Below are 13892 nucleotides of genomic sequence, written 5' to 3'. Positions count from 1 at the left end.
CCAGAATCAAAATTCTTCCCCCGCTTCCTCTGAGTCCACCGCATGACGCGGGGGCTCCACAGGCGTAGCCAGGTACGGTGGGGGGCCGCCTCAAAAATTTCAGCGATCAGTGGGCTCGCTCACAGGTGGATCCCAAGATCCTTCAAGTAGTATTTCAGGGGTACAAGCTGGAATTCGAGGCGTCTCCCCCCCGCCGTTTCCTCAAATCTGCCTTGCCGACAACTCCCTCGGGCAGGGAGACTGTGCTAAAGGCAATTCACAAGCTGTATTCCCAGCAGGTGATAGTCAAGGTGCCCCTACTTCAACAAGGACGGGGTTACTATTCCACACTGTTTGTGGTACCGAAACCGGACGGTTCAGTGAGACCCATTTTATATTTGAAATCCTTGAACACATACATAAAAAAATTCAAGTTCAAGATGGAATCGCTCAGGGCGATTATTGCAAGCCTGGAGAAGGGGGATTACATGGTATCCCTGGACATCAAGGAGGCTTACCTACATGTCCCCATTTACCATCCTCACCAGGAGTACCTCAGATTTGTGGTACAGGATTGCCATTACCAATTCCAAACACTGCCGTTTGGACTGTCCACGGCACCGAGGGTCTTTACCAAGGTAATGGCAGAAATGATTATACTTCTTCGAGAAAGGAAGTTTTAATTATCCCGTACTTGGACGATCTCCTTATAAAGGCGAGGTCCAAGGAGCAGTTGTTGGTCGGAGTAGCACTATCTCGGGAAGTGCTACAACAGCACGGATGGATTCTATACATTCCAAAGTCACAGCTGGTTCCTACCACACCCCTACTGTTCCTGGGGATGGTTCTGGACACAGAACAGAAAAAAGTGTTTCTCCCGCAGGAGAAAGCCAAGGAGCTGTCATCTCTAGTCAGAGACCTCCTGAAACCAAAACAGGTATCGGTGCATCACTGCACACGAGTCCTGGGAAAAATGGTAGCTTCTTACGAAGCAAAATTCCATTCGGCAGGTTCCATGCAAGAACCTTTCAGTGGGACCTCTTGGACAAGTGGTCGGGATCGCATCTTCAGATGCATCGGCTGATAACCCTGTCTCCAAGGACCAGGGTATCTCTACTGTGGTGGCTGCAGAGTGCTCATCTTCAAGAGGGCCGCAGATTCGGCATACAGGACTGGGTCCTGGTAACCACGGATGCCAGCCTTCGAGGCTGGGGGGCAGTCACACAGGGAAGAAATTTCCAAGGACTTTGGTCAAGTCAGGAGTCGTCCCTACACATAAATATTCTGGAACTGAGGGCCATTTACAATGCCCTAAGTCTGGCAAGGCCTCTGCTTCAAAAGCAGCCGGTACTGATCCAATCAGACAACATCACGGCAGTCGCCCATGTAAACCGACAGGGCGGCACAAGAAGCAGGATGGTGATGGCAGAAGCCACAAGGATTCTCCGATGGGTGGAAAATCACGTCTTAGCACTGTCAGCAGTGTTCATTCCGGGAGTGGACAACTGGGAAGCAGACTTCCTCAGCGGACACGACCTACACCCGGGAGAGTGGGGACTTCATCCAGAAGTCTTCCAACTGTTGGTAAACCGTTGGGAAAGGCCACAGGTGGACATGATGGCGTCCCGCCTAAACAAAAAACTAGAGAGATATTGCGCCAGGTCAAGGGACCCTCAGGCGATAGCTGTGGACGCTCTAGTGACACCGTGGGTGTACCAGTCAGTTTATGTGTTCCCTCCTCTGCCTCTCATACCAAGGGTACTGAGAATAATAAGAAAACGAGGAGTAAGAACAATACTCGTGGTTCCGGATTGGCCAAGACGAGCGTGGTACCCGGAACTTCAAGAGATGATCTCAGAGGACCCATGGCCTCTGCAGCTCAGACAGGACCTGCTGCAGCAGGGGCCCTGTCTGTTCCAAGACTTACCGCGGCTGCGTTTGACGGCATGGCGGTTGAACGCCGGATCCTGAAGGAAAAGGGCATTCCGGAGGAAGTCATTCCTACGCTGATTAAAGCCAGGAAAGATGTAACTGCAAAGCATTATCACCGCATATGGCGGATGTATGTTGCTTGGTGTGAGGCCAAAAAGGCCCCAACAGAGGAATTTCAACTGGGTCGATTTCTGCATTTCCTACAAGCAGGAGTGACTATGGGCCTGAAATTAGGCTCCATTAAGGTACAGATCTCGGCTCTGTCGATTTTCTTCCAGAAAGAACTAGCTTCACTACCTGAAGTTCAGACGTTTGTTAAGGGAGTGCTGCATATTCAGCCCCTTTTGTGCCTCCAGTGGCACCTTGGGATCTCAACGTGGTGTTGAGTTTCTTAAAATCACATTGGTTTGAGCCACTTAAAACCGTGGATCTAAAATATCTCACGTGAAAAGTGGTCATGTTATTGGCCTTGGCTTCAGCCAGGCGTGTGTCAGAATTGGCGGCTTTGTCATGTAAAAGCCCTTATCTGATTTTCCATATGGATAGGGCAGAATTGAGGACTCGTCCCCAGTTTCTCCCTAAGGTGGTATCAGCTTTTCACTTGAACCAACCTATTGTGGTGCCTGCGGCTACTTGGGACTTGGAGGATTCCAAGTTACTGGACGTAGTCAGGGCCTTGAAAATTTATGTTTCCAGGACGGCTAGAGTCAGGAAAACTGACTCGCTATTTATCCTGTATGCACCCAACAAGCTGGGTGCTCCTGCTTCTAAGCAGACTATTGCTCGCTGGATTTGTAGCACAATTCAGCTGGCGCATTCTGCGGCTGGACTGCCGCATCCTAAATCAGTAAAAGCCCATTCCACAAGGAAGGTGGGCTCATCTTGGGCGGCTGCCCGAGGGGTCTTGGCTTTACAACTTTGCCGAGCTGCTACTTGGTCAGGGGCAAACACGTTTGCAAAATTCTACAAATTTGATACCCTGGCTGAGGAGGACCTTGAGTTCTCTCATTCGGTGCTGCAGAGTCATCCGCACTCTCCCGCCCGTTTGGGAGCTTTGGTATAATCCCCATGGTCCTTTCGGAGTTCCCAGCATCCACTAGGACGTCAGAGAAAATAAGATTTTACTCACCGGTAAATCTATTTCTCGTAGTCCGTAGTGGATGCTGGGCGCCCGTCCCAAGTGCGGATTGTCTGCAATACTTGTATATAGTTATTGCCTAACTAAAGGGTTATTGTTGAGCCATCTGTTGAGAGGCTCAGTTGTTTTCATACTGTTAAACTGGGTATTGTATCACGAGTTATACAGTGTGATTGGTGTGGCTGGTAAGAGTCTTACCCGGGATTCAAAATCCTTCCTTATTATGTCAGCTCGTCCGGGCACAGTGTCCTAACTGAGGCTTGGAGGAGGGTCATAGTGGGAGGAGCCAGTGCACACCAGGTGACCTAAAGCTTTCTTTAATTGTGCCCAGTCTCCTGCGGAGCCGCTATTCCCCATGGTCCTTTCGGAGTTCCCAGCATCCACTACGGACTACGAGAAATAGATTTACCGGTGAGTAAAATCTTATTTTTTTACATTTGAAAACAGGAGTAGTTAAGTTTCTGGCCACTTCTGCATAGCGCACAATTCTGCCGACACTCTCAGACTGGAAATTGTCTACGTCAAAGCGCCCGGTTACAGAGCAGCAGAGGCGTAACTAGGGTTTTTGGAACCCAGGGCAAGATCAATAATGGCGCCCCCCCCCTAAAAAAAAAAAAACTACAAAAGGAAAGTATGTGCACACGCCACTGGTGTCACTGTATATAAAGATGTCAGGGTGTGTATGTATAGATGTAGGTGCAGTGGTTGGAGTGGAATTTTTGAAGGGGGAATGTAAAAAAAGGGTAGATAGCAATTATGCGCGCGCTGAAGGCGCGCTCGCGCTCCGGAAAAGGGGGTGTGGTCACTCAAAAGGGGCGTGTCCTTCAGTGTAGTAGAACCCCTTATACTATCTAGTACTGGTGCCCCTTTCACATAGCACACGGTATGAGCCAAAATTCACATTACCCCACATGGTATGAGCCGAAATTCACATTATAGCACACGGTATGAGCCGAAATTTACATTATAGCACATGGTATGAACCGAAATTCACATTGTAGCACACTGAATGAGCCGAAATTCACATTGTAGCAAATGGTATGAACCGAAATTCACATTGTAGCACACTGAATGAGCCGAAATTCACATTATAGCACACGGTATGAGACGAAATTCACATTATAGAGTGAGGGGATCCTACCCCCAGAATTAACATGGCCTGTGGGGCACTGTGGTGAGGGGAGCATACCCCCTTAATTGACTAATTGCAGAGTTTAGCAGCGGAAGGGTTGCAGCGGTTTCTCACCCCAAGCTGCGGCGCTTCTGCCAACTCCGACACTCCACGTCTTCGGCGCCACCCGGGATGCAGAGCACCACATCGGGGATGCACCCTTTTCAGAGTGGTCTGCTGCGCTCCGAAGGGGGATCTTCTCTCCAGCTGCAGGATCCCGATGTGCGCCGCGCTCCCCGCTGTTACTTGCACGGTAAGCATTAGTATCGTTTACCGCAGTGGCCATTTACTGAGGCATATGTATTAAACCTCGGGAGCTGAGATGCCCTTCTCACAGTACAGCTGTGTGGCCGAGCCGGGCGGGGGGACAGCCAGCAGCATGCCGGATATCAGCAGCCGAGGGTGCGGGCTGTACATACTTGAGGCAACTGGATTTTCAACAGTGCTGAGAGCCTCCGGAGCCTGCACCCCCAGAGCTGCAGTACACAGGCAGAGGACACCTATCCCCCGAACTCTGCGTAGCCCAAAGTCGGAGATCGGCAGCATGTCGAACGCGGAAGCAGAAGCCGCTTGTTGCCGGTCAACATGCTGCCGATCTCCGGCTTTGGGCTCCGCAACTCTCCGCACGTGCCTTACAGCCCGCACCCTCGGCTGCTGATATCCGGCATGCTGCCCCTGCTGCTGGCTTTCCACCCGCCCGGCTCGGCCACCCAGCTGAATGGTGAGTGAGATGGGCATCTCAGTGCCCGTGGTTTAATACATATCCCTCTTCGGTAAATGACCTCTGTGGTAAATGGTATTAATGCTTACCGTGGCGGTAAGCATTAGTACATCCCGCCCACACACACAGACTGCCCCACCCCCTTACTTACACACACACATTGTAGATTACACACACACACACACACACACACACACACACACAGACTGGCCACCCCCAAACCCCACAAACACCCACTCAGACTACACACAAATTCTCATACTTTCCCCTCCCCCACACACACTGGACTGCAAAAATTTACACACACTCACACTGTCCCACACACACACAATTAACACACACGCACTCACACTGTCCCGCACCTCCCCTCTCCTGACAGGAAAGTTTAAACTGCTGCGGCCTGCTCACCTGCACCTCCGAGGCCGCGCACCTCCGAGGTCGCGCACGCGATATGGAGACTCTGCAGGGGGGGGAGTAGGGGGAGGCTCCTAGGTGCCGCTGTCTGTACAGTGTGACAGGCACAGCAGCCGGGGCCGGGGAGACAGGGAGAGTGCCGCGGCAGAGCTGGATTGAGGCTTTGGGGGGCCTGGTATACTTAAGACAGGGGGCCCTAAGGTCTGAAATTAACATAATATTATCATTCACTACAACGGAAATTCCAATTAGGGGGCAAGAGTGTGAACTCTTTTAATTGGGGGTTCCTGGGTGCCGTCTGATCTTGCACATTACACAAATTTTATAGGAAAGTAGGAAAGGTACCTGGACACACTATATCATTTGAACTAGGGGAGTGGGAGGCAGTTTGGATATATTGGCTGGGATGTAATGCAGTACGAATTCACCCGATGTGCGGGATTCCGGACGAACTTGGAATTTTTTTTAAAGGGGCAATCATTACCGGGGCATGGTTATGCATTGTAAATGAGCGGCTCTTTAAAAAAACACCTCAGAGTTCGCCAGCATCCCACACGACAGGTGAACTCGGACTCCATTACAGCTATCTATTAATAAATAAATAAATGTGACCCAGTCATGATCCCTAATGAGCCCAACACTGATTAGAATGCTGGAATTGGCATACTGACAGCTGGGATCTCGATTGAGTGACTGTTGGGAATTCAGAGGCGTAACAAGGATTTTTGGAGCCCAGAGCAAGATTATGAATGCCCCCCCTAAAGATTCATAATATAAGCTATGTGCGCGTGCGCAAAAAAGTGGGCATGGTCACACACCAGATGGGGCATGGTCACGCACCAGAGGGGGCATGGTCACGCACCAGAGGGGGCATGGCCACTGAAATTAGGGCTTGCCGACATGACACGTCACAATGGAATCATTCTTTTCAGTTGCACACGCATCTTACCTGTATGATGGTTTCTCACAATGTGGAACCTCTGGAGAAATGTATCCTTTGAGGCAGACGGTGTCTTCAGTCGGTATTCACTAGTCATGTAGGAGATCACATCATCCAGAAGATGCCTGTCTGTGTAGGAATAGTAACAAGGTAGGCAACATACATCAGCAATTCAACCAGACTTACATTCTGCCCCCTACATCTCTCAGCACACCATCATCTACCCCCGTGTCGTCTCTCAGCAACCATCACCTACCACTTGTGTCGTCTCTCAGCACTCAGCACACCATCATCTATCCCATGTATAGTCACTCAGCGCACCATCACCTACCCCGTGTTGTCACTCAGCACACCATCACCTACCCCGTGTCTTCACTCAGCACACCATCACCTACCCCCTGTGTCGTCACTCAGCACACCATCATCTACCCCCTGTGTCGTCACTCAGCACACCATCACCTACCCCCTGTGTCGTCACTCAGCACACCATCACCTACCCCCTGTGTCGTCACTCAGCACACCATCACCTACACCGTGTCGTCACTCAGCACACCATCACCTACCCCGTGTTGTCACTCAGCACACCATCACCTACCCCGTGTCTTCACTCAGCATACCATCACCTACCCCCTGTGTTGTCACTCAGCACACCATCATCTACCCCCTGTGTCGTCACTCAGCACACCATCACCTACCCCCTGTGACGTCATTCAGCACACCATCACCTACACCGTGTCGGCACTCAGCACACCATCACCTACCCGGTGTCGTCACTCAGCACACCATCAGTGGGGAGAGTGGGGGGCACAGGGAGCAGAGTGGGGGACACAGGGGGGGATGGGGACACAGGTGGGAGAATGAGGCCACAGTGGGGAGAATGGGGCCACAGTGGTGCAAGTGGGGCCAAAGGGGGGTGGGAGTGGGGCCACTGGAGCCACAATGGGGAGAGTGGGGCCACAGGGAGCAGAGTGGGGTTACAGAGGGTAGAGTGAGGCTGCAGGGGGGCCATGGGGGGGGGAGAGACCATGGGGGGAGAGTCGGGCCACAGAGGGGGTAAGTGGGGCCACATAGGGGAGAGAAAGGGGCACAGGGAGCAGAGTGGGGCCAAGCTCAGGCACTTACCATGAACACTGGCCGTGCACCGTGGGGAGCAGCATCAACATCCCTGCAGACAGGTCCCCTGCACTCCAGAGCCAGAAGGATCACACAAGGGACCCAGCAGCCTCAGCAGCGCTATCACCAGGGGGGAAAAGCCGGGAACCACTTCACATATAACAGGGGAACGAGGTTACACGCCGAGCGCGGAAGACAGGAAGAGCCGGGGACCGCTCCCCGCCTCGTCAGTAGCCGTTACCATGGTAACAGGCCGCTGGTTGGCTGAGAGACAGCAATTTTCAGCCAACCAGCATCCGCCATACTTTCACCTCTGATCACCCCCTCCCCTTACCTAGTAGTGGGAGCCGGGAGCCAGCGGGCTGAGGCAGCAGGCAGCACAGCTGGCTGTGTAGACAGGGGAGCATGAGCCATGACATATCGCGGGCATGCTCAGTGCTCTGGTGGTGCGCATGTGGCGAGCGGGGCGTGCAGGGGCCGGTGACGCCCCCCTCTGCTGGGCCTGCCACGGTGCCCAGGGCATGCACTCTGCTCGCCCTGTGCTAGTTACGCCTCTGCAGAGCAGTTACACATCTTCAGTCGCAAGTGTAAATGTGACTAAAATACGTACATGTTTGCATTGCCCATACTTGTGCGCGCTCCATTGCAGGCCATGTGCAGAGCTAAAATACACAGGGTATGCTCTGCAAACTGGCATACGTTCAACTCTTCGTCAGCCCTTATACAGTGCAGTTTTTCTTGATTAGTTGGTTTGCTGAGACCAGCGTTGCTACTCATTGTTCCATATCCAAAATAACTAACTATATGTCCACAATCAGAATACAGTCCTATTAGGACCTGGTTTTCTGTTTTAGAATGCCGACTTGAACTATAACCCCCATTGCAATGTATATGCTGCTAGTTGTACAAAGTATTATAATGTGATTAGTCAGTCAGTCACCTGGAATCCATGCAAGCTGCTAGTAATGTAATGATCCACTTAGTCTATGGTAACTCAGATATCCAGTGTTTAGGCACCTTTGCATACAGTACACAAACAGTCATTTATGTTATAATATTCACTGGATGATGTCATGATAATATACAAAAGAAAATACAGTTCAATGTATTTTATAGCTTTTAAATTGTAATAATAAATTCTGAATCTTGGTTATGGTGACCTTCATTCTTTGGTTGGCACCAGAGGCGTCGAAATGGGGGGGCGGCAAGGCAACAGCTCGCCCCCCCAAACATGAGAAGCACCACCGCCAACTTGCAGGAGGAGCGATGTGCGGTCAGTTGAAAGACCGCACATCACAACCTCCGTGCAATGCTGAGTGAGCATCAGTGGCAGCAATATGTGGCTGTCCTGCCCTCTGTCTTAGAGGTGGCCATCGACCATTGATGATTCCTAATCATCAATGTTTTGCGGCCGATGTCGAATAGTTTTGCCATCGATGGGAGAGAACCAAATGGTTTCTCTCCATCGATGGCTTAGCCTAAACGAATAGTTTATTTTTAATGCTGGGACACGGAGCATAGCTCCGTCCCCAGCACCCGTGAAGCCCTGCCCCCAATCTGTGATTGGCCTGCGGGTCATTCACAGACATAACAGGGATGGCCATCGATGAGTGAAACCATTGATGGTTTCCCATAGCATAGTTAGTGACCATCGATTGCCACTCACTGTTTCGCCATCAATGGCAAACACAAAGATGGCTCCTCCAGCACCAGAGCACTGCCGCGAATTACGGCCATTTAGGGGGCGTGGTCTAATGCCGGGAAGCCCCGCCCCATGAGAAACCTGTAGCTGTGCTATTCAGGTAGTGTCTCTCTCCCTAGCACTGTGTCTTTCCCTCTTTCTCCCTGACACCCTCTTTCTCTCTCTCTCTATCTCCATCTTTATTTCCCTGGCATTCTCTCTTGCTTCCCTCTCTATCTTTCTCTCTCCCCCATTCCTCTGACAGAGTTGGGATCCGTTTGCAAGTGGCTGGGATGCCGGCGGTCAGAATACCGACCGCAGCATCTCGATAGTTAGAATCCTGACCCTATGCGCAGCCTATACCTACCCCCCCCCCTTCCGCAGCCTTCCAGAAGTCTTAACAGCAACTACCAACCCACCCCTCCATGGCTTAACCCTAACCCCCCATGGGGGGGGGGGGCTAAACCTAACTCTCCCCCCTTCTCTGCAGTGTAGTGTCAGCGGCAGGGGGTTATGTGTGGGTGCGGGGGTCTAGGTGTGTGTTTGTGTGGGGGTTTGCACAGAGATATATTGTCCCCACCGTAGTGCTGCCTCATTTTTGTCCCGGTAGTACTGCCTCTCCCCAGGGGCGCCACAGTGAGGATCTTTCTCGACCCCTGGTTGGCACCTAACATCACGCTAATTTTCTTTTCACCAACTGAACTCATATATCTTGGAACATGTAAGCAGTCAGTTATAGGAATTATATACAACTCAAATCTTTTCACACAGTCCAGTGTTACAGTACAGTAATGTCAGAATGATTAAGGAGGGGATTGAGACAGACATATTAACTCTATAACCTGGATATAAATTTTCCTGTCTTAAATGTGTGTGGAATCATTTCACACACACTGTGATCAGGTGCAGGAGAGCTAGAGACTAAAACTCACTACTAATTGTGTCGCCAGTATGATTCCAAACCCATCGTGTTTGATAGTGACCCACTAGATTATTTATGCATTCTCAGTTCTTGGCTGTAAATCTCACCCATGACAAATCAGGATTCTCTCCCCCTGTATGAGAAGGTTTATGTGTAACCACAACCTTATCCAAAGCTCAAAGTGAGATTTATGAGTTTAGTAATAAACAGCTGATATCAATACTATATACAGTTTTTAACGCACAAGTCACATTTTTACTAAAACATAGGGAAAGCTTTCTGTGTGCTATGTAAATAGTCAGTGAGATCGTCTATAATATATTAAACAAAATAATGTAATAATCTTATGCAGTTTTATCATTCGAAGGAACTACAATTAGAAGCCAAGAGGAACAAGTCTTTGTTGGACTCCTTGAATGAAGTTAGCAGTGCTTTGTTGGAACTGGTGCCTTGGAGAGCTAGAGGAGGACTTGACAGGATGATAACAGAGGACAATGACCGCTACAGATTAGTAAACGACACCCTTATACAAATGGTGGAAGAGATGGACGCTGCCAGATTGCGATCTCAGCAGGTACACAAAACCCATTGATTTTTATTTTTGCGTGTTACAGCAAAATGGCTGCCTCTGGACCAGAACAGATCTTTTCAAAACTAATCTTGCACTTATTTGATATGCCTGGATGACAAAAGCATAGCTTGAAAAGAAATGTAAGGTTGAGATAATTAGGAGCAAGGGCACAGCTAATCTGTATATTGTGAGAGCCATCTGCTTCATTGTGCAGAGACCATCCTAAAATAATATGACTGGGCTTTCCAAGATAAAGAAATGAGACAGATAACCCCTATTATTTGCCTATTATCATTTGCCCTGTGTTCCTAATCCCATATTTATAATGCACAAAGAAATCCTCAATCAAGAAATGCATACTGTAGGTTTAGCATAGTGTATCCTATTTACAATGATGGGATTAATGAAATACTGTGCCGTCTCAGTTTGCTTTGACTAATTTATTCAATATGAATCATACTTGCTGGGCATATCTAATGGGTAGTATAACAAAGATTACATGTCCTGTCTGCCTCTAATGATACAGGTTCTGCTCAGGTCATTTTTGTATTTGGTTTTGCTGTGGTTAGTTTGAAACTGTGATTGTATTTATGATTATCTGAGTTATATATTTTGGTTACTTTGATTACTTGTTTTTAGCAAAGGGAATAGATTATGCACCACGTTCAAAAGTAACAATGTCTGATTTCCAAATACCAGAAATGTTTTTTTCTTCTTCTGTATGGCTTATGCCAGCCACAGCGCTACGGGTACACAAACTGTCCCAATATTACTCTGCTTGATTATATTTTCTTTTGTCTGGTTGGATAATTTGGTTATCTGATGACAGCTACAGTACCTATATCTGTACATGTATTTGTGTGCACTTATCAGCTAACTGTAGTGACTGGATGACCTGTGTGATTCTGTTCAGCCTGGTCAGTAAGTAACCATATCTGTGTAGTTTCAACCAAACTGTGTGACCAAACTAGACAACGATCCTCTCATTTAGAGATTAGTTAAATAACAGGATCTTGAGGGAGTAGCCTTTCACCACAACATAACTTGATGAGAATGAAATCCTGGAGTCTGTACTGCTGCTCTGCCGCCTTGCTTGTCTGCCACTGACACAGTCATACTTTGAATTGCAGTTCCTGAAAGATTTCTCATGGATTTGTAATGACTGAATTAGCATAACGTATACCTAATCAGTGGCTCATTAGAGGAAGCTTTGGACTATTTAAACCCAGCAGCTTCCTGTTTCCCTTTCCTGATTATTGTAGTCTGTACTGTGATTTAACATTACTGCTTCTAGTATTGTTGCCTGTGTACCAAACCTGCTTTGCACTATTACCTGGGAACAGGTTTGTTTACCTGTGTTCCTCTTCTGCTTGCACTGACCTAAGTGTTCCTGATTCCTTCCTAGCTATTAGACTATTTCTCTGATACCAGATCCATTATAGATTGTTAATGCGGCATTTGTTTAAATAAAACCTACTGCGGTTTTCCAGCAAAGTATCAGAGTTGTCCTATTTACGTCTCCAAGTGTAAAGAGATGTAGATCTGTGCTAGATACTAGATATCATGCTATGTAAAACATAGCATGTAACTTCACAAATCATATGTACATGTTTCTAAACTCATTGTCTTAGTAAAAATTAGCAAATTAGTTGACCGCATGCTCGTTTTCATAATATAGTAGGTCTGCAAAGTCACACTTAAAACAAAAAATTATAAATACATTACTTACTTCATAATAACATAATATTGTTCTTCATTGTTATATACCACCACTCTGTTTGGGCCAGTGTTACTGTGTGTAGGAGTAAGACATACTGTACCAAAGCTTTGATGTTTGTAAGACGAAAAACATGAAAATAATTGTAAAGAAGTGGGTGCGGTATACTACAGATTATGTTTCTTGTTGAAACTACACACCAAGTGAAAGCTCTGTTCGTGATATAAACATGTATGTATGTAAATTAACCACAAGACCATCTGTTAGGAACTTAGACTTGCTTGGTGTTGAGACTCTTGGACTGGCTTAGAATTGTGGTTCTTGGACTTGAGGAGAGTAGAAATACTTGACCGTGATAGATGTTAAGATACATGGGTGTATATTCAATTGAAGTCAGATCCATTCCGACATTCATTTGATACTAATCAATTCTCTGATGACGTGCAGGCTCTATAGGCTGGAAGCAGAAAACAGCTCTTAAAGGGTTGCCTGGCAATCGAAAACGATGGCTACGTCCAGGCGTCCCAGTTGCTAAGCACTGCCATGGTTGCTAGGCACCTGATGGGGCCTGTTTTATATATATATATATATATATATATAGGTAGCATGCCTTTCCCACCTGTGGCTCAGGTATATCAGGAAGGGACAAAGGCGGCACTCCAAGGACTTAAAAATATTTTATGTGCAAAACATGGCAATACAGAAAAAAACTGTGCAAGCAATCAAACCATGGAAACCTTACGACGTTTCAAGGCAGAGCCTTTTCATCAGGTAAGTTGACCCATGTAGAAGCGTGTAGTGGGGAACAGCAAGAACCAAAACGTACCAAGAAAAAGACTCACCTTTTAAACCGTGCGAGGACAGGTGTTCCCGGCGTCCGTGTTCATTACTTCCGGGTGCGGCGCCCGAGTGGCGCATGGATGACGTCATCGTTGCTGGGCAACGTGTATGCGTCCAGCCGCCGGAGAGACCCGTCATCGTTACTAGGTAACGTGAATGCGCACAGCCGCCGGGTAGACCCGTCAGATCAAGAAAATATGTGAATGAAAGTGATGTTGAGAAAAAATGTACGACACCCAGACTGGGGTGAATGATGCTAGTGAACGTAAACAAGTGGTTAAAACCTATTGAGAAGTAAAAAACAGAAGCTCCGCTGTAGATTCGAAACATGTAGCATGCAAGGGGATTTAAGAAGACACCATATGATTAACCAATATAAGGACATGCAGAATAATGGAGCCCATTTGGGCCACAAAGGGCTAGCAAGCTGCGGAGTAATCAAATTGAGTCCCCATAGGGCTATGACACCCAACATAAGGGGGGGGGGGGGGGGGAGGGAACCGGGAGGGGGGGGGGGGGAGGGGGGGAGGGGGAAAGGGGAGGAAAGGGAAAAGAGGGGGGGGGGAGGACAGAAAAAAGGGGGGGGGGGGAGGGAAAGGGGGGGGGGAGTGAGGGTTGGAGAAGGGGGATAGATAGAGTGTAAAAGAGGGAAAGAAAAGAAAAAGGGGTGGGGGGGGGGGGGGAAGAAGGTGAGAAAAGAGAAAAGGTGAGGAATAGAAGGAAAGAAAAAAAGGGGGGAGGGGGAGGGAAGGG

At 48.4% G+C, this 13892-nt stretch overlaps 1 protein-coding gene across 1 annotated transcript in view; it reads left to right on the top strand.

The window, feature by feature from the left end:
- Window positions 1–13892, top strand: part of DST (dystonin) — a 1076884-nt gene that overhangs the window by 944392 nt on the left and 118600 nt on the right. The window contains exon 63 of the mRNA XM_063919308.1: window positions 10379–10585. Coding sequence (XP_063775378.1) covers window positions 10379–10585 — 207 coding nt within the window. The remainder of the gene's footprint in view (window positions 1–10378; window positions 10586–13892) is intronic.

This window comes from Pseudophryne corroboree, chromosome 4 (assembly GCF_028390025.1).
Source record: "Pseudophryne corroboree isolate aPseCor3 chromosome 4, aPseCor3.hap2, whole genome shotgun sequence".
NCBI lineage: Eukaryota > Metazoa > Chordata > Amphibia > Anura > Myobatrachidae > Pseudophryne > Pseudophryne corroboree.
Note: the sequence above shows the minus strand (reverse complement) of the source record. Positions and strands in the feature narration are given on the sequence as shown.